General features: G+C 42.3%; 1 protein-coding gene across 2 annotated transcripts in view; it reads left to right on the top strand.

Moving 5' to 3' along the window:
* Positions 1-25,251, top strand: part of LOC138756329 (uncharacterized) — a 34,765-nt gene extending 9,514 nt beyond the window's left edge. For both annotated transcript variants that reach the window (XM_069922857.1, XM_069922856.1), the window contains exons 2-3: positions 14,616-14,777; positions 21,033-25,251. In XM_069922857.1, the coding sequence (XP_069778958.1) occupies positions 14,616-14,777; positions 21,033-21,944 (1,074 nt within the window). In that variant the 3' untranslated portion in view covers positions 21,945-25,251. The remainder of the gene's footprint in view (positions 1-14,615; positions 14,778-21,032) is intronic.
* Positions 25,252-27,357: the final 2,106 nt, after the last annotated feature.

The raw sequence follows: 27,357 nt of genomic DNA, 5'->3' as shown, positions 1-27,357 counted from the left end.
TATCAAATGGAGTAAACCAATAAAGTCTGCAGGTGCAGTGATTGAAGTAAAACACATTTTTGGAGAAACTCAGCAGGTCAAGCAGGTCAGCAGGTAAAGATATATAACCAATGTTTCAGGTCTGAATCCTTCTTCAAGGTATGAGTTGCTCCAGCATTTCTATTTTTATACTACAATCATAGCATTTGCAGAATTTTGTGCTTCAGTCTAGAGGCGCATTTGTTCACTTACAGCATGCTGCACAGTATAATCATGGTGCATTAATCTCTAACCCCAAGGCTCTTAATTCTCCAAGTGATTTATTTTGGTAAATTTTCCAAGAGAGGTGCATGTCGCAGTCAGAGAGGTACCATGTCCATGAATATGTGTTTGAAGTCATCACCCAGCGCAGATGTAGAATGTGAACCAAATAATGAGATCATCTCTTCCTCAGCTGATAAGCACATGGTAAGAAATGGGGGGAAAAGATAGGAAAGAAATTAAGACCGTGACTATTGCTGGAGCAAAGGGACCAGCCACATTAATAACACCAATATATCCACTCAGACTGAAGTGGTGACTGCAGAGACTGTGGATGCATTCCTTGCAATTGTTCAAATTACATGAATTCAGCAAAAGATCCAGCATATTTGAAAACTGGAAGCAATCCACTATTCCAGAAAGAAGAGGAAGAGAAATTAAGGAACTCCAAGCCAAGTGGCTGAAATACCTCTCATTGAGAAAACAATGAGTCTGTTGTTAAGGGGGAAATATGATTTGGTCAAATATGAAGGTCATTTGTGTGTGACACAGTTGGTAAATTTTGTTGAGGATGTACCTGTTAGGTTAGTTGTTAGAGAATTTTCATAGGTATCTAATAAAGTGCCAGATATCTATGCCTAGCTCTTTACTGAATACATTTTGGCTAAGATGATAGGCTTTATGGTGTTGAGAGTATGAGTCTCACAGGAAAGCAGAGTAAGGAGAAACAAATAGTTTTCAAGCCAGCAATCTGTAACTAACGGGATGTGTTCTGGGGATTTATTAATCATATGGACACTGGAGCCATACATATGGCATCAAAATTTGTTGATCAATCAAAATTAAATGGGACTATAAGTTGCAAGGAAGACACAAAGGGTCATAGAACATATATAGAACAGTACAGGCCTTTCACCTACAATGTTACATAAACCTTCTCCACCATCAATCTAACCTTCCTAGCTCAGTCAACCTTTCTTCATAAGACATTTTCTCCAATCCATGCAACATTCAGGTAAATCTCCTCTGCACCCTCTCAAATGCTTCCACATTCTTCTAATAATAAGGTGACCAGAACTGAACCTAATACTTTAAGTGTGACCTAACTAGAGTTTTACAGAGTTGCAACATTACCTCATGGCTCTTGAAATCAATGGCCCATCTAAGAAAGCCACCACACCATACATCTCCTTAGCTGCCTTATCTACCTGCGTAGCAACCTTTGTCCCCAAAATCCCTATGTTCCTCCACACTGTTCAGAATCCAGCCATTAACCACATACTCCTCCAAAGTGCATAATTTCACACTTTTCCAGTGAACTCCAACTGCCATTTCTCTGCTCAACTCTACATCCTGCCCCATCCCTTTGTAACCTACAATAACATTCTCCACTATTTACATGTACCACCTTCTGCAAATGTACTGACTCACCTCTCGACTTCTTCACCTGAGTTATTTATAAAAATAACAAACAGCATGAGTCCCAGAACAAATCCCTGCAGAACTCCACAATTTACTGACCTCCAGGCAGAATACATTCCATCTACTACTACCTGATGTCCTCTGTGGACAAGCCAATTCTGAATCCATGCTGCCATGTTTCCATGGATCCCATGCCTCAAGATTGCCTGCATGAGCCTACTATGCAGAACCCTTGTCAAACACCTGACTAAAATCCATATACACTACATTCACCACCCTATTGTCATCAATTTCTTTTGTCACCTTCTTGAAAAAATCATTTAGGCTCCTGAGAAAAAGCCACACTGTCTATCTCTAATAAGAATATGTTTTTCGAAATTCTCATAAATCATGTACCTGGAATCCTCTCCAATAGTTTGTTCACCATTGATGTAAGAGTTGCTGGTCTATTATTCCCAAGATTCTCCCTATTACCTTTTTTGCTATCCTCCAATTGTCTGATATCACTCCTGTGAACAAGGAGGTTACAAAGATTATCACCAATACCCACACAATCTCCTCCCTCACTTGCCGTAGTAACCTTGGGTATATCCTGCCCAATCCTGGGAACTTATCTATCCGTATGCCTTTGAAAAGCTCCATTTCCCGTTTATTAATCTCAACATGCTCCAGTACATTAGCCTGTTTACATTGACTTCACATTCACCAAGGTCTCTCCCCCAGTGAACACCAAAGCAAAGTATTCATTAATGACCTCCCCTATCTCATTCACCTTCAGACACATGTTCAACCCTTTATTCCTGAGCCTCACTCTAGTCATCCTACTGTTCTTCACATACATGGAGAATGCTTTAGCATTTTCCTTCATCCTATTTGCCAAGGCCTTCTCATGCCCTCTGCTCGCTCTCATCAGTCCCTTCTGACCTACCTTATCATTCTAATGAGAACTTCCTGACATTTCTTTCCTAAACCTTATGTATGCTACCTTCTTCCTCTTAGCTAACTGTTCAACTTCTCTTGTTCTTTCACCCTACCATCCCCTTCAGGACTTTACATGTGGTCCACAAACCGCCTCCAAATTTCTTCTGTACACTTGCCTGAGAACATCTGTTCCCGATTTACTCTCGCAGGTTCCTGTCAGAGTCCATCACAATGAGCTATTCTCCATTTAAATGCTTTCCATTTTGTCTGTTCCTCTCCCTGACGATGGCTATGGTAAAGGACTGGTCATTGGTCACAGTCTCTAAAATGCTTGTCCACTAAACATCTTACTCACTGAGCATCTTCTCATACTGTGGCAGGAATCCTTCTTGGGCACACCTGACAAATTCTGCCCCATCTGAATCTTCTGCACTCAGGAGGTGCCAGTCAATATTAAGGAAGATGAAGTCTCTCATAATAACAACTCTGTTATTTTTACGTTTCCAAAATCTGCCTTCTTAATCATTCCTCAGTGGCCAGTGGTGTGGTGGCTATTGGGGGTGGTGGGTCAAAAGAATAGTCCCAATAGGGTACTTTCTGCCCTTGTGACAGCCATTCCTCTGCAATGGCCACAACATCATAGTTCCATGAAGTCGTCCATGTTCTAAGTTCATTGTCATTATTCTTAACACTTCTCATTAAACAAATTTCAACCAATGCAACTGACTGCCTGTCAATGGTCAACAAGTGGATATAAACAGGTGAAGAGAATGGTTAAATTATGGCAATTGAAGTTTAGTGGGGACAGTGCAAGTTATTCACTTTGATCAGAAGAAGAGAAAAACAATATATTATTGAGCAATCATTGAACAGGCATCACAAAACATTAAACAGCGTAGGACATACCTTTTGACACAATATTTATGCCAACCATGATGCCAATTTAAACTGATCCTATATTCCTGCCCATAGTTTATATCCCTTCATTCCTTGCTTGTCCATGTATCAGTCTAAATGCTTCTTAAATGTTGTGATAGGGTATACTTCCTCTGCTTTCCCTGGCAGCACCTACCATTCTCTGTTTTAAAAATGTGCCTCATAAATTTCCTTTAAACTTTTCCCCCCTCTCACCTAAAATCTATGCACTTTGTCAATGAGAATCTTATATTTCTACAAGGAAGCTTTGAGAACTTCTCTGAATTTTTTCCTCTGTCTACCTGATAATCTTTTCCCTTAACAAAATTCAGAGGCTGGCTTGGCCATGCAAACAATGTGGCCTGTCCATTGTAGCTTACCTGAGTGTAACTGGGGCCTCCGAAATGCAGGTATTGACTTGGGAAGGACACTGGCATTGGTATGCTCATCCTGCCAGTGAATTTGAAAGCTTAATTGGAGACAGAATTGGGGTATATTCTAGTGCCTTGAGGGGCTGTCTAGAGAGTTCAAGCTTCAGAAGTACATTTGAGGATAGGGATTACTGCTGCAGGTTATTTCATGCATTTTGTGAGAGTTCTTCAAACACTCTTCACTCATTTGACTAAAGGCTATCTTGATGCACTGTAGTCAGTGTTGAATTTCATAATTGATGTCAGGCAATAACCAAGACATGGCTCCCAAGGGAATGTTAAAATTTGTATTTCTATGCTTCTCCGGAAATGACAGTTATGAGAACACCACCACTATTTTGTTTTTATTAAATACAGAATTCCCTATCTAAAGTCTGTATTAGAAAAAAAAAACCACATGTTCACTTAAAGCATTTAGATTAACTATTCAAAGCCATTTGAATTAACTACTGGGTCCCTGGGCAAAGAAACCTTCAAGTGGGTTCGCAGACGCATTAATAGCTTATAACACAGAGTCGCGAAATGGATCAGTCCATTCAGTCGAACTGTCAACGAGAAAACCATTCATAAAAAGCTTCCCACGCAAACGCAGCTGCTCAGGTCTCACAAGCTGTCAAATGCTATTTGAATTATTGAAGGCTGTAGGACCCACCCAGTGACTCTAACAGCCCAGTCCAGACCCAATATTGTTTCAACTCAGAAGGTTTCCTCTCCATTGTTAACTTTAATGGCTTAATATTATTGTGAAACCAACCATTTACATAAGGTCATTAAAGTCTAAATCTCAGGTATACAAAAACATAGATGTTAAAGTTATTGGAACCGAACCTCCCAGACAGTAACTCATTTGTTTGTAAGAAATGAAATCTATTCAAAATGACTTGTTCATGCAAATATTTGTTTGACGTCAATCATTTCCATTTCTTGAGAAAGTACACCCTGAGATGTGTTAAACTAAGACATGAAACAATGTACCTCAAACAAATTCAGAGAGATATGTTTATCAATTTGTAAGAGATTGACTGAAAAAATTTGGAAGAGATGGACTGATAAAAATTGCCATAGGTACTGTACCTTCTCACTGTAGCCTTCAAATGAGATTTGGTATTAGACGATACTGTCTACCTGACATTAATACTATTTACTCCCACTTGTATTTTGTGGTTCTGCTGTGTATTTGTGTACCTTAGCAGGTGGCACGATTATCACAGGAAAAGATTTACATTGTTGAGGGTTCCACTCTGAAACTCTATAGTAATGGAATTTTGGGAGAGATCTTTGTCTTGCAAATGTTGCACATAAGGCCTTTCCTTACACATGTGTCAATGAAAGCCTTGGAGCAGGTCTGCCAAGCTAGTGCTAACACAAATATTATCACCATACTGCAGCTCAACTACTGAGGTTTGTGTAACTTGTTCGGTAGTGCAGTAACCATAGTTTGAACATCGTTTCCTTAGTTTTGACAAATATTGCAGAAAGTTTGTTAGATGCAACATGGCAGTGAGCAAAATCTTTGGGGCATAACACAGCCTTGGGGAATACCAGTCTTCATTGAGAATGGAGCGTGCAAACCATACTCTTCCTACTGCAAGGCATTGTTGATTCTGAATAGATGGATGTCGCCATGGTGAGAGATGGGTGATAGACGGTCTCGAGACTGAACTCTATGCCTCCAAGAAAGCATGAGCTTTGAACATGGAGCTCACTAAGAGCCCCCAGGGCTGCAGCCAGTGGTTCCAAAGATTTCTAGGAGTCTTCAGAGATGTCTGGCCGTGTTCAATTAATTCCTGAACTTTGGGAAAGTTTCGGTGATGGTAATTGTTCTTGACAAGGCTGTCAGCTTTGGTAGACTTGAAGGAAGATAGGTGAGGTTTCCACTTATTAATTCAGGAATTATTTGAGAATGAAACACAAAGACTGCAGTCACTGTGATTGTAGTAAAAACACAGAAATTTTGGAGAAACTCAGCAGGTCTCATGGCATCCCTAGGAGATAAAGATATATAACCGACATTTTGGGCCTAAGCCGTTCTTCAATGAATTTGATAACCTCCCTAACGTGGCAGTCAGGAGCAAATTGTGTGTTATGTCAGAATGTAGGAGCATTTAATGCTTCAGCCTGGAATGGTCCTGATGCTCAGAAGCTAAAAACTGGCTGTGACCTTGACCTTCACAAGCAAAACATTCAAGGCACTCCCTAAAGACTAAGAATCCATTTCAGGAGAAATTAAAAACCACTAACTCAGAAATCGTATTTTACCAATTTATTCAGTACTAAAATTTGTTTGCGTTGACTGTGAATACAAAATCAGCTACTATGCAAAATATATCACAGAATTGCTCAAAATCCTTTGTGAAAATAAAGGATGAAGGTGGTTTTCATCCTGAAACAAGTCTTAAATTAAGACCTGCAGAATTCCCAACAGCACCTCCGATTTAGTTCAAATGTTGAAATGTCACCAAAGGATATGTGCCCTTGAAGGATATCTTTACATGATAGCCATGTAGCAGCATCACACACTCTGGCTGCCACGGAAACAGAAAATGTTGGGAATATCCGCCAGGCCAGACAGCATCTGTGAGGAAAGGAAAAGGAAAGATGTTGTCAAGCTGGAGAGGGTAAGAAGATTTATGAGGATGTTGCCAGGACTTGCAGGCCTGAGCTGCAGAGGCTTGTTGAGCAGGCTAGGGCTTTATTCCTTGGAATGCAGGAGGATTAGGGTGATCTCATAGAGGTGCATAAAATTAAGGGAGGAATAGATTGAGTGAACGTAGAGAGTCTTTTGCCCAGATAAGGGAAATCGGTATCCTGAAAACATCAGTTTATGGTGAGGGGGGAGAGATTCAACAGGAACCCAAGAAGTGACTCGGGTGGGTATGGATATACAGAAGAAGCTGCCAGAGGAAATGGTTGAGGCAGGTAGTATTGCAAATTAAACAGATTGCAAATTTAGACAGATACATGGACTAGATAGGCCTAGAGGGATATGGGCCAAACACACATAGGTGTGATATGTGTGGATTGGGATATTTTTGGTCAGCAAGGCCAGGTTTGCCAAAGGCTCTGTTTCCATGCTGTATGACTCGATATAACTCATGAGATATAATAATGATATAACTCATGAGATATAATAATGGACAACAATTATTTTCAAAAGGGGATTATGATAGACAATTCAAGCTGAACACAAAGATAATTTTAGATTTGCTGTAACATGTAGGAAGTTGGAGAAACATTAAATGAACTTTTATTGAATTTAGCATGTTTAATCGCATAATGACGCTGCCACATTGCATTAGTTCAAATGACCTAAAAAATGTTTAGTTACTGATTTTGTTTATACTCAGCATCTGATGTCTCATGTCAGTGTCCAACAATAGTCATCCAGCATTGATGGATGCCAGTTGCCCTGATACCACTTTTCCATGGTCACAATGTTCTGGTGAAACTTTCCATCATGTTCATCACTGACTGCACCAAGATCAGCAGGGAAGACGTCCAAGTGCAAATGAAGAAAATGAATTTTCAGTAACATGCTGCACTTCACAGTTTTGTATGCTTGAAGCATGTTGTCAATAATCTGGATGTAGCTGGGTGCTCTGTAGTTGCCAAGAAAATTCTCAGCAACATCTTGAAATGCCTTCCATGCTCTTTTCTCTGGCCTCACTGGCTGATCATCAAACCACATTGAGTGCCTGCCCAGGCAGACATGCCTGGACTGAACAAAACAGCTTGCTTCGTGGGCAATATACTAGTAGACAAAATATGACAGGGAAAAATCACAAAAATAGATTAAATCTAAATAAGAGTATGTGATAGGAATATTTTAAGATGATTTCTGTGATCAGCAGCCCAAAATCCATAAAACACACTCAAAAGTGTTCAGGAAGCCAAATCTTTATTGTCCCATTTAATCAGTTGAAGAAGACCAGCACATCAAGATTCAATGGATTTTATGTAGTATTTAGATGCCAGTGCCTGATTACTTGGAGTGGGTTGGTGGGGGGGGGGGGGGGGGGGGGAGTGGTAGATGGTGAACTAGCTGCTGCACAGGTTAATAGTGTTGCTAAGAAGGTGCATGGCCTTCATTACCTAAGGGATCAAGTTCATGAGCCATGAGGTAATGTTACAGCTAGACAAGACCTTGATTGGAATATCATGTTCAGTTGTGGTCACCTCATTACAGGAAAGATGTGGATGCTATAGAAAGGGTGAAGGGGTGGGGGACTTACAAATATATTGCCTTGATTAGTGAGTATGCCTTATGAAGATAAGGTGAGTGAACTTGGTCTTTGCTCCTTGGAACGACAGAGGATGAGAGGTGTCCTGATAGAGGTGTACAAGATGATAAGAAGCCTTAATCATGAAGATGGCCAGATGCTATTTCCTGGGGCTGAAATGGCTAACAAGAAGGGGCTAGGGAGTAAATACAGGAGGAATGTAAGAAGCAAGTTTTTCACACAGAGAGATGCATGGCAAGTGCTGCTGGCAATGGTGGTGGAGGCAGGTACAATGGGATATTTTAAGAGAAAATTAGATTGGTACATGAAACTGAGAAAAACAAAATAGGGTTCTGAAGTAGGGTAATTGGTAGAGTAGGTTACTAAGATTCACATGCACCTGCTTCCACCTCATTGACTACATTCAGCATTCTCAATGTAGCCTTCTTCATGTCAGTGAGATCAAGTATAGACTAAGCAACAAATTTTCAGATCACCTGCACTCTGTCCACAATAGGTCTCCTTACCTCCTGGACTCCCCTACCCAAACTGACCACCGCCCACCCCCATCCTTCTCCACTGCCAGAGCAATGTCCAGCCCACACCAGTGAAATGGCATCTCACATTCCATCAATGGTATGAAAATTATATTTTCCAATTTCAGGTCATTCTTAACCTTCTGTGTTTCCCACTCCCAATCCATCTCTGGTCTTTCCAGTTTCCCATAGACCACCTTGAGTCCAACATCATCCACTTTTATCCCTTGCTCCTCCTGGTTCCATCCATCTACTGCCCACACATTTCACTTACCACATCTCATGCTAATCTGGTTCCATCTGCCCTTCACATCTCCTCTAGTGATTCTAATTAACATCTTCCTTATTTATCAGGTTCCAGAACAGGTAGCCATTGTGTTCCTCTTTATTGCCATCCTACAGCTGTCTTCACCTTTACCCTCTCCTCCCCCAACCTGGCTGCATCTCCCCTTTTTTTCTTTGAGTGCTTTCATCTATCAACCACCTCCTGAGTCTCACAATCCTACACATCCCCTCCCCACCATCGCTATTTGACTATCAACCTTCACCCCTCCTCAATCCACCTTCACCTCCTGGCTCCAGTCTCACCCCCACCTCCATTCCTCTTTACATGAGTGGTATTCCCTCTCCGCTCTCACTCCTGATGCATGGTCTTAGCATGGAACATTGGCATTTCCTTTCCTCTCAGAGATGTTGCTTGACCTACTGCATTCATTTTTCTCCCTATTTCAGAACCTCCAGTCTCTTGATCCTCACCCATATATTGAGATACCATGCACAGATATCCGCTGTAGCTCCTGATGGGCCATACTCTTCACCTGGTTATTCTTTTAACCTGAATATACTGTTGGCTAATAATATTTTGTGACGCATTTTTGCCTTCCTAATATCGAGTCAGATTGAGCATGGGAAAAAGACCCCACAAGTACTTAGATCAGGTTCTGAACAGTTATGGTCCATTGGGACATGGGCCCTTTTTTTATACCTGAGCAGATCTCCACTGTTTGGGACTGTTGAGAGGGAATCTGATGTTCTACATATCATTGTGCCAGCTCAGAAATTCAACCTCGTAGCTGGTTTTGTGCTTGAAAGTCAATGTATGCATAATTCCCTCCCATTGGGAAACTGACCAGGACACATGAAGTGCTGTTTCACTCAAGTGAAACTGTCATTTTCACTGGTGTCATTAGTGTACATAATAATAGCATACATATGCATGAGGCTTACTTTATCACTAGATACTGAAAGGAAAGAGAGCACATGAGACACCACATCTGGATGCCTTCCCGATCATTGTGGGAGTCTTCAATCTAGCCAACCTGAAGCAGTCTCTGACAAACTACCACCAACACACCACACATGTGACTATTCAACCACTGCTGCACCACCATGAAAAACGCCTACCGACCCATAGCACAACCGTACTTCAGCAAGTCCAATCACTTGGCTGTACTTCTACTACCAATGTACAAGTAGAGACTGAAGACCACAGCACCAGTGGTGAAGACGCCAAAGGTGTGGTCAAGAGAGGCGGAGGACCGTCTGTTGGACAGTTTTAAATCGGTGGTACATGTTCAAGAACTCATCCATAGACTTGAATGAAAATGCAACAGGTGTCACTGACAATCAAGACCTGCATGAAGAGTGTGTGCCCATGCACAAATACCAGGTGTTCCCCAATCAGAAGCCCTGGATGAATAAGAGAATCTGCAACCTACTGAGGGTGAGAACAAGGGTGTTTAAGGCCGGGGATCGAGATCTTTACAAGAAGTCCAGGCATGATCTGCAGAAGGTCATCTCCAAAGCAAAGTGGCAATTCCAGAGGAAGCTGAGACAGAGACAGATCCACACCAGCTACGGCAGGGAGAGTAGGCCATTACAGTCTACAAAGCAAAGGCAAACACTATAAATGGCTGCAATGCTTCACTACCCAATGAGCTGAACACCTTCTATGCCCGCTTTGAGAAGAAGAACCAAACAATGCCTACAAGAATCCCTGAAAAGGCTGAGGATCCTATGAGATCTGTCTCTGAGGTTGACATCAGAACATAATTCAAAAGGGTGAACTCTCGCAAAGCTTCAGACCCTGACGGCATACCTGGCAGGATACTGAAATTTTGCACCAACCAACTAGCGAGAGTGTTCACAAACATTTTCAACCTCTTACTGTGGCAGTTAGAGGTTCCCATCAGTTTCAAAAGGGCATCAATCATTCCGGTACCTAAGGGGAGTAGTGTGGGCTGCCCCAATGTCTACTGCCAGTAGCACTAACTTCTACTGAGATGAAATGCTTCAAGAGGTTGGTCATGGTCAGAATTAACAAGCGCCTAAGTAAAGATCTGGACCCACTGCAATTCACCTATCATCCACAATCGCTCCACAGCGGATGAAATGTTGCTGGCTCTCTACTCAGCTCTGGATCGCCTCGAAAACAGCAACTCATACATACGGCTCCTCTTCATAGACTACAACTCAGCTTTCAATACCATTATTCTCTCAGTGCTGGTCAAGAAGCTATAAACTCTAAGCCTCTGTACCCACCTCTGCCACTGGATCCTTGACTTTCTCATCAGAAGACCACAATCAGTACAAATTGGAAACAACATCTCCTCTTCACTGTTTATCAACACAGGCGCACCCCAAGGATGCATGCTTAACTCACTGCTCTATTCATTATACACCCATGACTGTGTGGCCAGGCACAATTCCAATGCCATCTACAAGTTTGCTGATGACACCACAGTTGTTGGCAGAATCACAAATGGCAATGAGAAAGCGTACAGGAGGGAGATAGATCGGCTCATTGAATGGTGTGACAACAACAACCTATCAATGTCAACAAAACCAAGGAGATGATTATGGACTTCAGGAGGAAGTCAGGGGAACATGACCCAGTCCTCATCGAGGGATCAGTAGTGAAGAACGTCAAGAACTTCAAATTCCTGGGTGTCAACATCTCCAAGGATTTATCCTGGCATCTCCACACTGATGCAATCACAAAGAAGGCTCGCCAGAGGTGGCTATACTTTGTGAAGTGTCTGGGGAGGTTCAGTATGTCACTGAAGACTCTTGTAAACTTCTACAGATGTAAACTACAGTGGAGATCATTCTGGCTGGTTGCATCACTGCCTGTTATGGAGGCGTCAACGTTCAGGACAAGAATAAACTCCAGAGGGTTGTTAACTTGGCCTGCAACATCACAGGCACCAGACTTCACTCCATAGAGGACATCTATATGAGGTGGTGTTTTAAATAACCAGCCTCAATCCTTGAAGACCCCCTTCACCCAGGCCATGCCCTCTTCTCTTTGCTACCATCAGGGAAAAGGTACAGGAGCCTAAAGACGAGCACTCAGCGGCACAAGGGCAGCTTCTTCCCCACTGCCATCAGATTCCTGAATAATCAATGAACCAAAGACACCACCTCACTTTCTGTGCACTATCAATGTTATTATTATTATAATATTTTTTATATTATTGCTTTAAGATGGTTATAATATGTATGTTTGTACAATGATACTGTCACAGAGCACCGACTTTCATGACTTGTTCATGACAATAAATCTGGATTCTGATTCTGAAAAATATGTAACCTATGACATTCAAATTTAACTCCATGACAATCAAGAGCCACATCAAATAAAGAGTCCCCTGACTATTTCATTGAAATATTGTTGTTCATCTCTGCCTAAAAGTTCCAACGATTGGTGTATTGGTTACATAATTGTTGGATCTCCCAGTGACTTAAGGAGGAGAACAGACGTGCTGTGATTCATCTTAAAAATGAGCCACTGTTTTGCAGTGGGGGGGGTGGGACCAACTCTCAGCTCAGAACTGAACAGGGGAGGGGTAACACCAGGCATAATAGTGTACAAATCCCCTTTCCTTATGTTTTAGATATTCTTCTTTGGCTTGGCTTCGCGGACGAAGATTTATGGAGGGGGTAAAAAGTCCACGTCAGCTGCAGGCTCGTTTGTGGCTGACCAGTCCGATGCGGGACAGGCAGACACGATTGCAGCGGTTGCAAGGGAAAATTGGTTGGTTGGGGTTGGGTGTTGGGTTTTTCCTCCTTTGCCTTTTGTCAGTGAGGTGGGCTCTGCGGTCTTCTTCAAAGGAGGCTGCTGCCCGCCAAACTGTGAGGCGCCAAGATGCACGGTTTGAGGCGTTATCAGCCCACTGGCGGTGGTCAATGTGGCAGGCACCAAGAGATTTCTTTAGGCAGTCCTTGTACCTTTTCTTTGGTGCACCTCTGTCACGGTGGCCAGTGGAGAGCTCGCCATATAATACGATCTTGGGAAGGCGATGGTCCTCCATTCTGGAGACGTGACCCATCCAGCGCAGCTGGATCTTCAGCAGCGTGGACTCGATGCTGTCGACCTCTGCCATCTCGAGTACCTCGACGTTAGGGGTGTGAGCGCTCCAATGGATGTTGAGGATGGAGCGGAGACAACGCTGGTGGAAGCGTTCTAGGAGCCGTAGGTGGTGCCGGTAGAGGACCCATGATTCGGAGCCGAACAGGAGTGTGGGTATGACAACGGCTCTGTATACGCTTATCTTTGTGAGGTTTTTCAGTTGGTTGTTTTTCCAGACTCTTTTGTGTAGTCTTCCAAAGGCGCTATTTGCCTTGGCGAGTCTGTTGTCTATCTCATTGTCGATCCTTGCATCTGATGAAATGGTGCAGCCGAGATAGGTAAACTGGTTGACCGTTTTGAGTTTTGTGTGCCCGATGGAGATGTGGGGGGGCTGGTAGTCATGGTGGGGAGCTGGCTGATGGAGGACCTCAGTTTTCTTCAGGCTGACTTCCAGGCCAAACATATAACAACCATATAACAATTACAGTACGGAAACAGGCCATCTCGGCCCCTTCTCCTCCAGTCCCACCTACCTGCACTTTACCCATAACCCTCCAATCCCCTCCAATCCATATACCTATGCAACTTTTCCTTAAATGACAAAATTGACACTGTTGTGACAACCTCTTCCGGAAGGTCATTCCACTCAGCCACCCCTCTCTGAGTGAAGAAGTTCCCTCTCATGTTACTTCTAAACTTTTTCCCCCCTAACTCTTAACTCGTGACCTCTTGTTTGAATCTCACCTACCCTCAAGGGAAAGAGCCTATTCACATCTACTCTACCTATCCCCCTCAATTTTAAATACCTCTATCAAATCCCCCCCTCAACCTTCTACACTCCAATGAATAAAGACCTAATCTACTCAATCTTTGTTTGTAATCTAGATTCTGAAATCCAGGCAACATTTTAGTAAATCTTCTCTGCACCATTTCTACATAATTTATATCTTTCCTATAATTTGGTGACCAGAACTACACACAGTATTCTAAATTTGGCCTCACCAATGCCTTGAATAGTCTCAACATCACTTCCCAACTCCTATTTTCTATGCTTTGATTTATAAAGGTCAGCATACCAAAAGCTTTGTCTCGTCTTGACAGAACTCTTTTCGATGGTTCTCTAGGGAGCTACAGGACATGCCCCAGTTTGGGTCCGAAATCCTTCCCATGATCCCTTATGGAAAAAGAGACAGGAGCAAGAACTTCAGCAGGCAGCCACCGTCAAGGCCAGTGCAGGTTGTTCTTCAATACAACAGTCTGAGTACAAACCATTCATTTTGTGAAGGTAGATTTTCTCATTTTTCACCATTGACGGACAAGGAAAAATCAAATAAGCTCTGGGCCTGTACTCGCTGGAGTTTAGAATGATGTGGGTGGAGCTGAGGCCGATATCAAATCAGACATGATCTTATTGAATGGCAGAGCAGGACTGAGAGTCAATGTGGCCGATTCTCACTCCTGCTTTTTTTATATATATAGATGCATCAAAGACCTCGTTACAAGTTCATTCATGTTAAAAACAAAAGGAGTGTGATTGGGAAAGAATTGGATTAATTTATTTTGCGTCTTCTCATTGTAGGTGCCTGTGACTGGACATTCGTTTACTAATGATGGAGCAGAAGAAGATTCCAATCCTCTTCAGACGTATTTAATAGTTGGTCTTGTCTTGCTGGTGTTGATTCTGGTGGTGGGTCTTGCAGCAATCATTGGAGTTGCTCTCGTCTATTTTAAACTGAATCAGGTACTCTCGCATTTTTTTAAAAAAAATACTGAAAATAATAAATTGCTTTAATGTTCTATGATAGTAGGAAGGGAAATTATTGGGCCTGTCCCTTTATTCCATTATATTATTGTTGACTGGCCCCTCAGCCACATCTTCCCACCTTTACTCCATGTCCCTGGATGAGTGCTAATGGGGCTGTGCTACAAGGATCTGCATTGGGCCCATTGTTGTTCATTATATACATTAATGATCTAGATGATGGGGTGGTGAATTGGATTAGTAAATATGCAGACGATACTAAGATAGGTGGAATAGTGGATAATGAAGAAGGTTTTCAAGGATTACAGAGGGATTTGGGCTGCTTAGAAAAGTGGGCTGAAAAATGGCAGATGGAATTTAATGCTGATAAGTGTGAGGTGCTTCATTTTGGTAAGAAGAATCAGAACAGGACATGGGAGAGCATTGATGAATACATAAGAGCAGAAAGATTTAGGAGTAACGGTACATCGTTCCCTGAAGGTAGAAACTCACGTGAATAGGGTGGTGAAGAAGGCTTTTAGTATGCTGGCCTTTATCAATCATTGCATGGAATATAGGAGTTGGGAGGTGATGTTGAGATTGTATAAGACGTTGGTGCAGCCTAATTTGGAGTTCTGTGTGCAGTTCTGGTCGCCTAATTATAGGAAGGATATAAACAGAGTGGAGAGAGTGCAGAGAAGGTTTACCAGAATGTTACCTGGGTTTAAGCATCTAGAGTATAGGGAGAGATTGGACAGAGTAGGTCTTTATTCTTTGGAGCGTAGAAGGTTGAGAGGGGATTTGATAGAAGTATTTAAGATTATGAAAGGGATAGACAGAGTGGATGTGGATAGACTATTTCCGTTAAGAGGAGGAAAGATTAAAACAAGAGGACATGAGTTAAGAATTAAGGGGCAGAGGTTTAGAGGTAACATGAGGGGGAACTTCTTTACTCAGAGAGTGGTAGCCGTGTGGAATGAGCTTCCGGGAGAAATAGTGGCAGCGGAGTCAATTGTATTATTTAAGAAAAGGTTGGACAGGTATATGGATGAGAAGAAGATGGAGGGTTATGGGCATTGTGCAGGGAGGTGGGACTAGAGAGGGGTGTTTGGTTCGCTGCGGACTAGAAGGGCCTAATGGCCTGTTTCCGTGCTGTAATTGTTATGTTATGTTATGTTATAATCAATGTGAATTGGAAGAGCAGATCAACAGGGAATTTGCTGATAGTTGCAAGGACAATAGGATACTATTGCTGGGAGACTTTAACCTCTCGAATATTGACTGGGGAACTCATCATACAAATGGCTTAGGAAGAATGCTAAACATGGAACTAAAGGTGTATCTGAATGTAACCAGTGTATGAAACAAGGTAGGTGAGGTTAAAGTGCAGTTAGAAATTGGCAGGCATGACGTTGTGAGCATAATGGAGATGTAGCTGAAGCATGATCATGGCTAGGACCTAATCACTCAAGGACACAACTTTAATCCAAAATTAAATTAAAATAAAAGTAAATAAATTCACATCCTGTAGAAAAGACAGGTAGGTGGACAGAGGGAATGGGATAGCTCTGTTGGTGGGAAAAAAAATGAAATCAAATCCTAGCAAGAAGGGACATAGGATCAGAGGAGAGATAATCCTTGTGGTCAGAGTTGAGAAACTACAAGGGGAAAAAATGACCTTAATGGGAGTTACATACAGGCCTCCAAAAAGCAGCCAGGATCTAGGGAGCAAATTACAAAAGCAGTCAGAGAAGGCATGTAAGAAAGGCAATGTTTCAGTGGTCATAGGAGACTTCAATGTGCAGATAGTCTGGGAAATATCAGATTGGCACTGAGAAGGAATTTGTTAAATGGTAACAAGATGAATTTTTAGAACTGCATGTAGTCGAGCTCAAAAGAGTAAAGGCAATTCTACATTTGGTGCTGTGCAATGAACCAGACTTGATTTGGATAAAACAACCGTCAGGAGGTAGTGATACCAATACAATAGAATTCACTCTGAAATTTGAAAGGGAGAAGCTAAAATCAAATGAGTTGGTGTTATAGGTGAGTAAAGGTGTAACGATGGTGGCATGAGAGAGGCAAAAGTTCATTGGAATGGAACCCTGGCAGGAAAGACAGTGGAGCAGCAATGGCAGGTGTTTCTGGGAGTAATACAGATAAAACAGGATAGATCATCGCAAAGGGGAAGATGTGGTAACCGTGGCTAACAAGTCAATGAACATAAAAGCAAAAGAGGGGGGCAGAGAGTCTTTCAAAAATTAGTGGGAAGAAAGAGGATTGGTCATTATAAAAACCAACCGAAGGTAACTAAGAAGCAATAAGAGATGAAAAGATGGAATATGAAGGTAAGCGAGCCAGTAACATAAAGAGGATTCTGAAAGATGTTTCAGATGTATAAAAAGTAAAAGAGAAGCAAGAGTGGATATGGGACTACTGGAAAATGATGCTGGAGAAGTGGTAATGGGGAACAAAGAAATGGCAGATGAAATAAATTAGTGGTTTGTGTCAGCCTGCAGTTCGAGAAAGTCAGAGCAGAAGTGATTGCAGTTGCTATTACTAAGGAGAAGGTGCTTGGGAACTGAAGGTGGTTAAGTCATCTGGACTGGAAAATCTACACCCTAGGGCTCTGAAAGGGATTTTGGAGGCATCAGTAGTGAATCACTAGCATTGGAAATGGTTCCAGAGGTCTGGAAAATTGCAAATGTCACTCTACTTTTTAAGAATGGAAGCAGGCAAAAGACAGGAAACCGTCGGCTGGTTAGTCTGACTTCAGTGGTGGTCAAGATTCTAGAAGATGAGGCATCAGAGTCATCGAAAGCACGAGATAAATTAACCCAAAGCCAGCATGACTTCCTTCAGGAGGGATCTTGCTTGACAAATCTGTTGGAATTCTTTGAAGAGAGAAGGACCAACAAAAAATAGTTAATGGATGTTCTTTATTTGGATTTTCAAAAGGCCTTTGACAAGGTGCTGCACATGTGGCTGCTAAAAAGGATAGGAGCCCATGCTATTATGGGAGAGGTACTAGCATGGATAGCAGGTTGGCAGACTGGCAGAGGCAAAGTGTGGGAATAAAGGGGGCCTTTCTGGCTGCCTCCTGGTGATTAGTGGTGTTCCGCAGGGGTTGGTGTTGTGTCCAAGTACTTTCCACACTGTGCACAAATGATGTAAGTGATGGAACTGATGGAGTGACATTTGCAATTTTCCAGTCCTCTGGAACCATTTCCAATGCTAGTTATTCTTGAAAGACCACTGCTGACGATACGAAGATAGGTGGAGGGACGGGTAGTGTTGAGGAAGCAAACAGTCTGCAGAGGAACTCGAACAGGTTGGGAGAATGGGTGAAGAAGTGGCAGATGGAATATGATGTAGGGAAGTGTATAGTCATCCACTTTGTTAGATGTAATAAAAGTGTAGACTATTATCTAATTCAGAAAGTGGATTCCCGCGAAGTCTTGGGAGTCCTCCTGCAGGACTCGCAAAAGGTTAACCTGCAGGTGGAGTCGGTAACCAGGGAGACAAATGCAATGCTAGCATTCATTTGGAAAGGACTAGAACAGTGGTTTTCAAACTGCCCCTCCCCCCTCCCCACCCCCACCACTAAACTCAATCCCTATGCCATTAGGTTTTTTGGTCAATTTTATTTAAAAAAATTTCCATACATGTAATCATAGCCATATGCAAAATACAGTAAACAGATATTAGTATCAAATCTATTATACATGATGATAGTAAAAACCTCAAACCCTCCACCCTAAATAGAACTCCAAGAAAGAGAAAGAAGAGAAATGAAAATAAGAAAAGCCACAGGGAAAAAAAAGAAAAGTTGGAAAACAAAAATAGAAACCTGGTTGTCACCACATGGTACATCTTTGAGTACTTCCAAGGAGGCTAATGAGTTTCGAAGCTTAGGAAAGATATCTCGAAAGTAGTGCCGTAAGTGCTCTGTGATTGGTAGGGAGTTGCTTAAGGTGATATGTGAGTGGGAAGGGAAGGTTGAGAACCAGATGGTGGCGCTGCAGGAGCCGCAGACCTGCGGAGAGCAAGGGAGCGGAGGTGCAGTGCTCCCACGGGGTCCAGCCACCCAGTCGACTGCTGTGGGCTCCAAACAGGCTTTGAACAGCCCATTGAGGGAGCCGACGGTGGTTTTAGTTGAAATCCTGTTTCCCTGCACCCAAGATGGCAGCACCTATTAATCCAGCAGCAGCCACAAGGGGCTGCAGACCCCGGGGAAGCGGAGGACAGGAGGAGGGCACCAGAGGGTGGAAAGATAACGCACTGTCTGAGAGGGAGAAGCGGAGGAGACCACCCGTGGGGATGGTTACCATGGCGGCGAACCAGTGAGGGGCTCTACAGCTGAGGGACCAGTGCATGCGGTGGGCTGCTGGTGACTCAAAGCGAGGAAGCTGTGGGCTGCTGGAGACTGATGTCGGGAGCCTCGTGCCAGGCTATGGGCTGCTGGAGACTAGCTCGAAACTCGCTGGAGGGGTACCAGGTATTGTAACCAAGATGTGAGGAGGTACCGAGGGCACTGGAGGTTCAGATTTTGAGCGTGGGTTGCCAGAGATTTGGACTGGACTCTGTGTGGCTGCAGGGGTTGCAGAAGCGCTGGAGGCAAATCTGCGGGACACTCAGTGACTCTTTTGCTTCTCTCTCTCTGACTGTAAGAACTGTCAGAGGCACTTAGGTAATTCCTGCTGGTGGCGAATCTGTCTGCCTTGCAGCAGGCAAAAAAAATTACTGTTTTATTATGATATGATAAATTGAATCTTGAAACTCAAATTGTTACTGAAATATTTTGCTTGAGAAAAATTGTCATTGGCCCATTTCCTTTGGAGTTATGAAATTGTGGATATAACGAGTCAATTAGGGACAGTTAAAACAGTGGTTTTCAAACTTTTTCTTTCCACCCACATACCACCTTAAGCAATCCCTTACTAATCACAGAGTATCTATGGCATATGGATTACTTAATGTGGAATGTGAGTGGTGGGGGGTGGGGGGAATTTGCAAACCACTGGACTAGAATATAAAAGCAAAGTTGCAATGCTGAGGCTTTATAAGGCATTGGTCGGACCACATTTGGAGTATTGTGAGCAGTTTTTGGATCCCTATTTATAGAAGGATGAGCTGGTATTGGAGAAAATCCAGAAGAGGTTCATGAGAAAGACCCAGGGTAGAGAGGGTTAACATATGAGGAGCATTTGATGACTCTGAACCTGTACTCAGTGGAGATTACATGGATGAGAGGGATCTCATTGAAAGATACCAAATATTGAGAGGGCTGGATAGAGTGGAAGTGAAGAAGATGTTTCCAGTAGTGGGAGAGTCCAGAACCAGAGGGCACAGCATAAGTATATTAGAACATCCCTTTAGAACAGAGATGAGAAGAAGTTTCTTCAGCCAGAGTGGTGAATCTGTGGAATATGTTGCCACAGGCAGCTGTGGAGGCCAAGTCATCAGATAGATTTAAAGAGGTTAATATGTTCTTGATTAATAAGTGTGTCACAGGCTGTAGAGATAAGGGAGGAAAGTGGGGTTGAAAGGAAGAATAGATCAGTCAGGATTCAAATCGCAGAGCACACTCAATGGGCAGAATGGTCTAATTCTGCTTCTTATGGTCTTCTGTCAAAGTGACAGTGGGGAAGTACTGTGGATCCACTGACCAAGTGTCCATTCATTTTAAAATAATTATGAAAAAAGGTGGGCCTAGTCTGCAAGTTAAAGTCCTTAATTTGGGGCAAGGCTGATTTCAGACCAATTTGACAGGAATTTGTAGAAGTTGATTGGTAGATGATACTGCAAGTAAGGGGATGGACAGTGAAATATTTTAAAAGGTAAATTAGCAAGAGAACAGTCACTGCATGTTCCAATTAGGTTGAAAGGCAACGCTAGTAATTTTAAGGAATCCTGGTTCATGCAGGATATCAAGGATCTGGTCAGGAAAAAGGAGTCTTGCATTAAAGTCTGGATCAAGCAAATGCCTTGATTAGTACAGGAATTGTAGGAATATGTTCAAGAAGGAAATATAGGAGGAAAAAGAAGGAGATAAGATAGAGCTGGTAGCCAGGATAAGGGAGATTCTATTGGCATATTAAGAATGAAAGAGTAGTGTGAGAGAATTGGTCACGGTTGTAAATTGCCTTATAATTATTATAATTATTTGTTTTTGACATAAAATAGGTATTTTCTCTGTGGTTTAATTCTGCACAAACTCTGAAAAAGGTCAAATAATTGTCTCCTCTGTTTCAGATCCAGAAAATGATATCAGAAAAAGATGATGAGACATACGCACAAATTGGCGCCAATATTATCCATTTCACACAGGGGAAGAAGGATCAGGACTTGGCCAGTAGCAATGGGAACATGAAAGGAAACAATGGCATAGTGGAAAACAGCAATGAATGTGACAATGAAAAGAGGTCAAACAAATGTCCTTTCCTGAAGATTCCTGATGGAATCGTTCAACCCATCTCAATGGAAATTCCCAATGAAGTGAAACTTAACACAGAATCAACAAAGTACTCCAGTGGAGTCAGAGGGAATGTCCAATTGTCTGAGAATATCCCAAAATATTTCTCACCACCATCCTATAATAGAGAGTTGAATTATTCCCAGAGGAACTTCCTTCAACAAACCAAAGAGTTGCAAACATTTGGCTATGCTGCAAACGATGTCTCCAACCAGAAACCTTCAAAAAAAACAAAAACCCAACCAGCAGCAAACATTCCTGAGCCTCCTTCACCCGATTCAAGTAGTTACGCTATTTATGATGTGCCTCGGCCTTGCTTTTGCTCCTCAATGTGCCACGCTCTTTCACCACCAACTCCAGCTTCAGATTTCCAGCACAATCCTTTGAAGCGCTCCCTAAGTGAAATTGGTCCTTCTGCCTTTGAAATACCTCTCGAAATGGTCCAGGATAACAAGTACGCAGTTCCTAGACCTGTAACGTTTCCAGGCCATGAAAACTATGAGGCTGAATTTAAAGATCTGGAGAAATCATCATCCAAAGACTCAGGTGTGCTTTCCTGCGTGGATTCCCAGCTGCTGGATTTGATCCCTGAGGGAAATGAGCCTCATCTCGACTCAAAAAATAATCTGGAGAATAAACAAAGACAAGTAGTTGACAAGGAATCCATTGAAGATAAAAGTGAATTCTTTTAACATAATTGTTAACTAGGAACAGTAAACATGCATAAAATAAGCAATCTACCTGTCAATTTTAAAAGACAGGTTTACCCTGTTCAATTGTGTGTAGAATTAATGGCAACAACAAGTATTATTACTTACTGGTCCACAAGCCTAATACATTGGATTGTGAAGATTGTAAAAATGTGAAGATTTGCACATTTAATTTATTGCTAGCCATTAATTTAGCTTTATGCCATTAATTAATTGAAAATATCCCAGTTTACCAACTTTTTTTTAAATAAGAACAATCCAGTGTATTAAAAGCCCATGTCTTTGCAGCAAGTAACGTTGAGCTCTGAAAATAGAGGAATGAAAGGTACAGAGCTTAGAGAGAATTGGAACCATTGGTTCAAATTGGCTTAGATAGCAAAAGAAGCTTATACAGCCGTTTTGCTCCAAATGTTCATTTAGGTTGCATCATTCACAGTACATAAGTCTCAATTATGCCTAATGGAGTTATTGACATAATTTTGTGCATGATACTCTGGCTTTGATAAACGTGCAAAGAACAGGGCTGTAATTAGAAATTTCAGCTTAGTGGAACCAGGGAAAATGATAAGGTTGTTTTCCCAGGTAAAACAAAGATTAAGAAGAGATTCAGTGAGTTGTTCATAATTCTGAAGAGCTCTTCAAGAGTTAAATAGGTTTCCACTGGCAAGAAGATCAATGAGTGAAGGACAGAAAAATAAGAAAGTTAGAAAGAAAGGTTCAGTGCAGCAAACCATCTATTCACATCGCGTTGTCCAGGTCTGTGACAGTATGCTGGAAGTCTCTGCCCTTCTCATCTAAATGCATGCAGTCAGCTAAACATCTGATCTAGTAGGTGACCATCTGACAGACAAGAGTGTATCTTTATATCATACAATCACTGGGCAGTTAAAAAATGGAAGCAAACACTCAGGGAAGTTACAAGAAGTAGATTTAAGGAGAGCCTTAGGATCAGGAAGAGGCAAACACAGGGTTGGGAAGGTCTAAATGTCTCTTTGGGACCAAGTGCATCACTACTTTTCTTGCCCTGGCTCCTCTTCATCACATATGGACCAAAATAAACTGGTGAAAAAAATATGAAGATGATTTGACAAAAGATCATTGACCCAAAATATTTGCCTCCCCATAGATGCTCCCTCACCTGCTGAGTATATTTAGGATTTTATTTCAGCTTTCCAGCAACATTCACTTTTTTCCCCACAAAGAAGGAGAAGCCGAAGGGTCTCGGGGTTGGTGGGGGGGAGGGTCAGGTAGCATCCATGAGCAGAAAGAGTCAATCAACGTTTCAGCTCAGGACCTTCATCATTGATTTACCATTTCTACTCATGGACGCTGTCTGACCCACCGAGTCACACCAGCTTATTGTTGTTGGCTCAGGATTTCAGCATCTACAGTTTTTTAGTTTCACTTTTTCACATTGGGTGTGATGTGGCATGTCTGGGGAAATAAACCATTTGAATATAATCATACTGCCGTACCTCTCTATCATTCTGCATTGATAATACTAAAAGGCAGTAACTTCACAATTCATTCTATGAATTATCTTTAACAACGTGCAATGTCTAGCAGTGGTACAATACTTTCTCCATTACAAGGTTGTGGTTTCAGGGGGTATAGGACAACCCTGCCCCATCATTGGAGTGCATAATTTGGATTACCAATTCAACGTCATGGAGTTCTTGGCACAAGAGAGTAAACCTTCTTTTATTAAATACCAAAGATCCCTTGATATTATTCAAAAAGAATGTGGTTTGTCCCTGGTGTCCTGATCAATATATATCTTAGAGCCTGGTATTTTTACAGCAGGGGAACAGGCCCTTTGACCCAACTGGTCCATGCTGACCAAGTCGTCTACTTTCCCTGCATTTGGCCCGTGCCCCTTTAAACATTTCCTATCCAAGTACAAATCCAAATGTCTTTTAAATGTTGCAATTACCCGTCTCTACCACTTCCTCTGGCAACTTGTTTCACATCAATCAAAAATGTCTTTCAGGTTCCTTTTAAATCATTACCCCATCACCTTCATCCTGTGTCCCCTGGTTTTCTGTTCCCCTACACTAGTGAAAGGACAATGACTATTTACCTTAACTATACTCCTTATGATTTCAGGGTGGCACGGTTTGTATAGCGGTTGGCACAACGCTATTACAGCGCCACTGACCCAGGTTCAAATCCTACACTGTCTACAAGGAGTTTGTATGCTCTCCCCATGGCGACATAGGTTTCCTCTGGGTGCTCCAATTTCCTCCTGTTCTTCAAAATGAATGGGAGGTCGTAGGTTAATTGGGGCATTTAGACGGCATGGGCTGGTGGACCAGAAGGGCCTGTTACCGTGCTGTTCGTCTTAATTAAAAAATTTAAATTTTAAATAAACCTCAATAAAGTCACTCCTCAGTCTCTTATGCTCAAGGAAGTCACAGCCTATCCATCTTCTCCTTGTAACTGAAGCCCTCCAGACATGGCAACATCCCTGTAATCTTTTCTGTACCCTTTCCAGTTTAAAGGCATAATTTCTTATAAAAGGGCTCTCAAGCCTGAATACAATATTCCAAATACGGTCTCACTACTATCTTGTACTAACATCTTACAGCTTTTAAAAGTAGATCACCTGGCCATTATTTCATTGTAGTCTGTCGTGTCACAAACTGATGACACATTTTCTATGATTACATTTCAAAACTACTTTATTGGCTGAAAACTATTTGGGATGTCCTGAAGTAGTGAAATGCTCTTTAGAATCTTAAGTTTTGTCTTACTTCAGATGGATTTCAAGATGCATTTTAGCGTTGAAATTAACTATTCTTCATTTTAATTTTACTGCCAAATTTAATACATGATTATTTCCTTCTGAGTTATTAAAGATGTAAATTCTTTATTTTTATATAAGTTTGCCTCTAGATAATTTTTCTATATACATATATCCTGCTTCCATCTCAGAAGATAGATGTCTTTGTTTGTTGCCCAATAGAAGTTTGTTGCTTTCTGTTCTTTGTCGAATTATAACCATTTCTGCAGTGTTCTGGTATATGTTCAAGTATAACTTGGAATTTACCTGTCTAAAGTGTGCCTTTGCAACTCCTAAATATATTGCAAATCATTGTATCTTTGGGTAAAAGAATGCAATTATTTTTTAAATATTTTAATCACTTCCTCATTTCTGCTTTGCACTGCAATTCCAGTATGTGTAAGCCACTGTCACATTCTGCCAAATGTATTCAAAGAAGAACAGAAGTCATTTGTCGTGCAACATTCTCTGATCTAAAACTGATGAATCAATGATATTTGGACTTTATCTTTGTGTAAAATAAAATTACTTTTTTTAAAAAAATCAACCCGTGTTTATCCAGGTGCTTTATTCATAATAACCTGTTCATGAACTGGAATCAATAGATCCATCAATGCTGAACACCAGAATGGCAGCATGCAAAGCAGGTGGGAGTTTCTTCTCAGGAGGCATGGGTAGAGTGTTGGAATGGTATAAAAGGTAAAACATGCACACGGGCTGGTCACCATCACTTCAACTGGTATGTGGAATTTGTCCTTCTAATAATTGTGAAGAAGATTTAAAATGTGGAGAGGTCACGTGATGCAAGGGAAGTAGTAGGATGTATCCCAGAGAGCTTCTGAAAGAGGATGAAGAGAAAACACCCTGAAATTGAATGGGAAGACATCAAAAGAATAAAAGTGAAGAATAAAGTTCTTAGCAGAAGAGTATTGAAAGGAAGACCCCAATCAGCAGAAGATGGCTAGCAAAGAAGCATCAAGCTGCGAGGTTAGGGCCAGCCCGCTTCAACAGAAACAAGGTGGCGCTGGGAACGCCAAAGACAGTGGGCCCAGAGCCCCAACGGATTAGACATTGGCGGCAGCCCCCAACACTCATCCGGCAGGTTAATGACAGCAAGAAAATCGGCAGCACACCCAGGGACCGGTCGCTGGGAGGCATCAGGCTAGTGGCAGGGCTGAAACAAAGCCACTTTCTCTGAGGTGAACAGCGGGCGGCAGGAGTGTAGGCTCGGAGCTCGACAGGTAAGGTGATGGCACGGGAAGGTGCGGGAGGCCTTGACCTTGTGTGGAAGGAGGTGATAAGCACCTTAGCCAACTCATCTCGCAACAAGGAAGGAAACATCCCCCCCTCCCCCTACAACAATGAGCTCCAGTGGATGACAGGTGGGGAAAGAGGGTGGGCATGGGAAGCAGCGGCCCCGAAGTGGTAAAGACAGGTGAGACTGCAACAGATTTACCTGGGGATGCTGGGAGAGACAGGAACGAGATGGGTCTGTACCATCGAGATGGATGATGGCATCAGGCTGTATGAGGTGGCCAAGATGGTGGTGAGAAGGAGAGGGGGGCTCGGAGCCCTCACTATGGACGATTCTAGAAGCAATAGAGAAAAAGGAGAAAAGATTCTCATTGGACGGGCTGGAAAATGGGCCAGTTAAATGTCACTCAGATTTGAATACTTTGCAAGGGAGGGTGACAGAATTGGAAGAAAGAACAGGGGACGATGAGGACAGGATAGGGCAGAACAGGGGCACTTTTGGCAGAAAATTGACATTCTCAAAATTATAGTCGACGCAATAAAATTAAAATTGTGGGGCTAAAGGAAGGGATAGAGAGGAGAAACTCTGTAGACTTCCTTCAACATTGGCTCCTGGAGACCACAGGGAAGGAAAGTCTGAGGGAATCAGTAGAGTTTGAGAGAGCCCATCAATCCTTCTTCTCGCACCTGGGCCCCAAACAAAGGCCACGCTCAGTACTGGTGGAGGTACAGCAACACCAGGACCGAGAAAAAATCTTGAGAGTTGCGGTTTGTGACATGAAAGCAAGGGGAGGGCTGCTGGAGCTGGGGGGCAATAAAATATTCTTTTATCCCAATATAAGTGGGACCCTCCTGTGCCAAAGAAAAGAATTGGAACAACTGAAAAGGCTCCAAAAGGGGTATAGGTGTGTAATTAGGATCCCAGCAATCTTGGAGTTGGTAATGCTGGGGGTGGGCGGGAGGGGGTGGTGGTGGGGAGGGAGACATTTTTTCAAAGATGCAAGCGGCTCAAAAGTTTGTTAAAGAACTGTAGCAATTAAGAACATAAATAATGTTTATGAATAATACCTAGTAAAAAATGTAAATATCTGGGTACAAAAGTAGAAAGGGGTAGAAATATAATAAGGAAAATTGTCCGAGCAGCTCAGGGAAGTTGGGTGGAGAGGAGAGGGAAGTAGATGGGTGCAAAAGGCACAAACTTTAATATAGAAGAGGATGGTTGACAGCGTGGGGGATTCATCAGTTGGGGGAGAAAGGTAGTGATGGTGACTAACATCAACCACACAAAACAGAGTGCAAATTAAACACTAGTTTTAATAGACTAATATATACAGCTAGCTCTTGCCTCTGTGCAAGCCT

This window comes from Narcine bancroftii, chromosome 3 (genome assembly GCF_036971445.1).
Source record: "Narcine bancroftii isolate sNarBan1 chromosome 3, sNarBan1.hap1, whole genome shotgun sequence".
NCBI lineage: Eukaryota > Metazoa > Chordata > Chondrichthyes > Torpediniformes > Narcinidae > Narcine > Narcine bancroftii.
The sequence above is the reverse complement of the archived record's forward strand: the minus strand, read 5'-3'. Positions and strand labels throughout refer to the sequence as shown.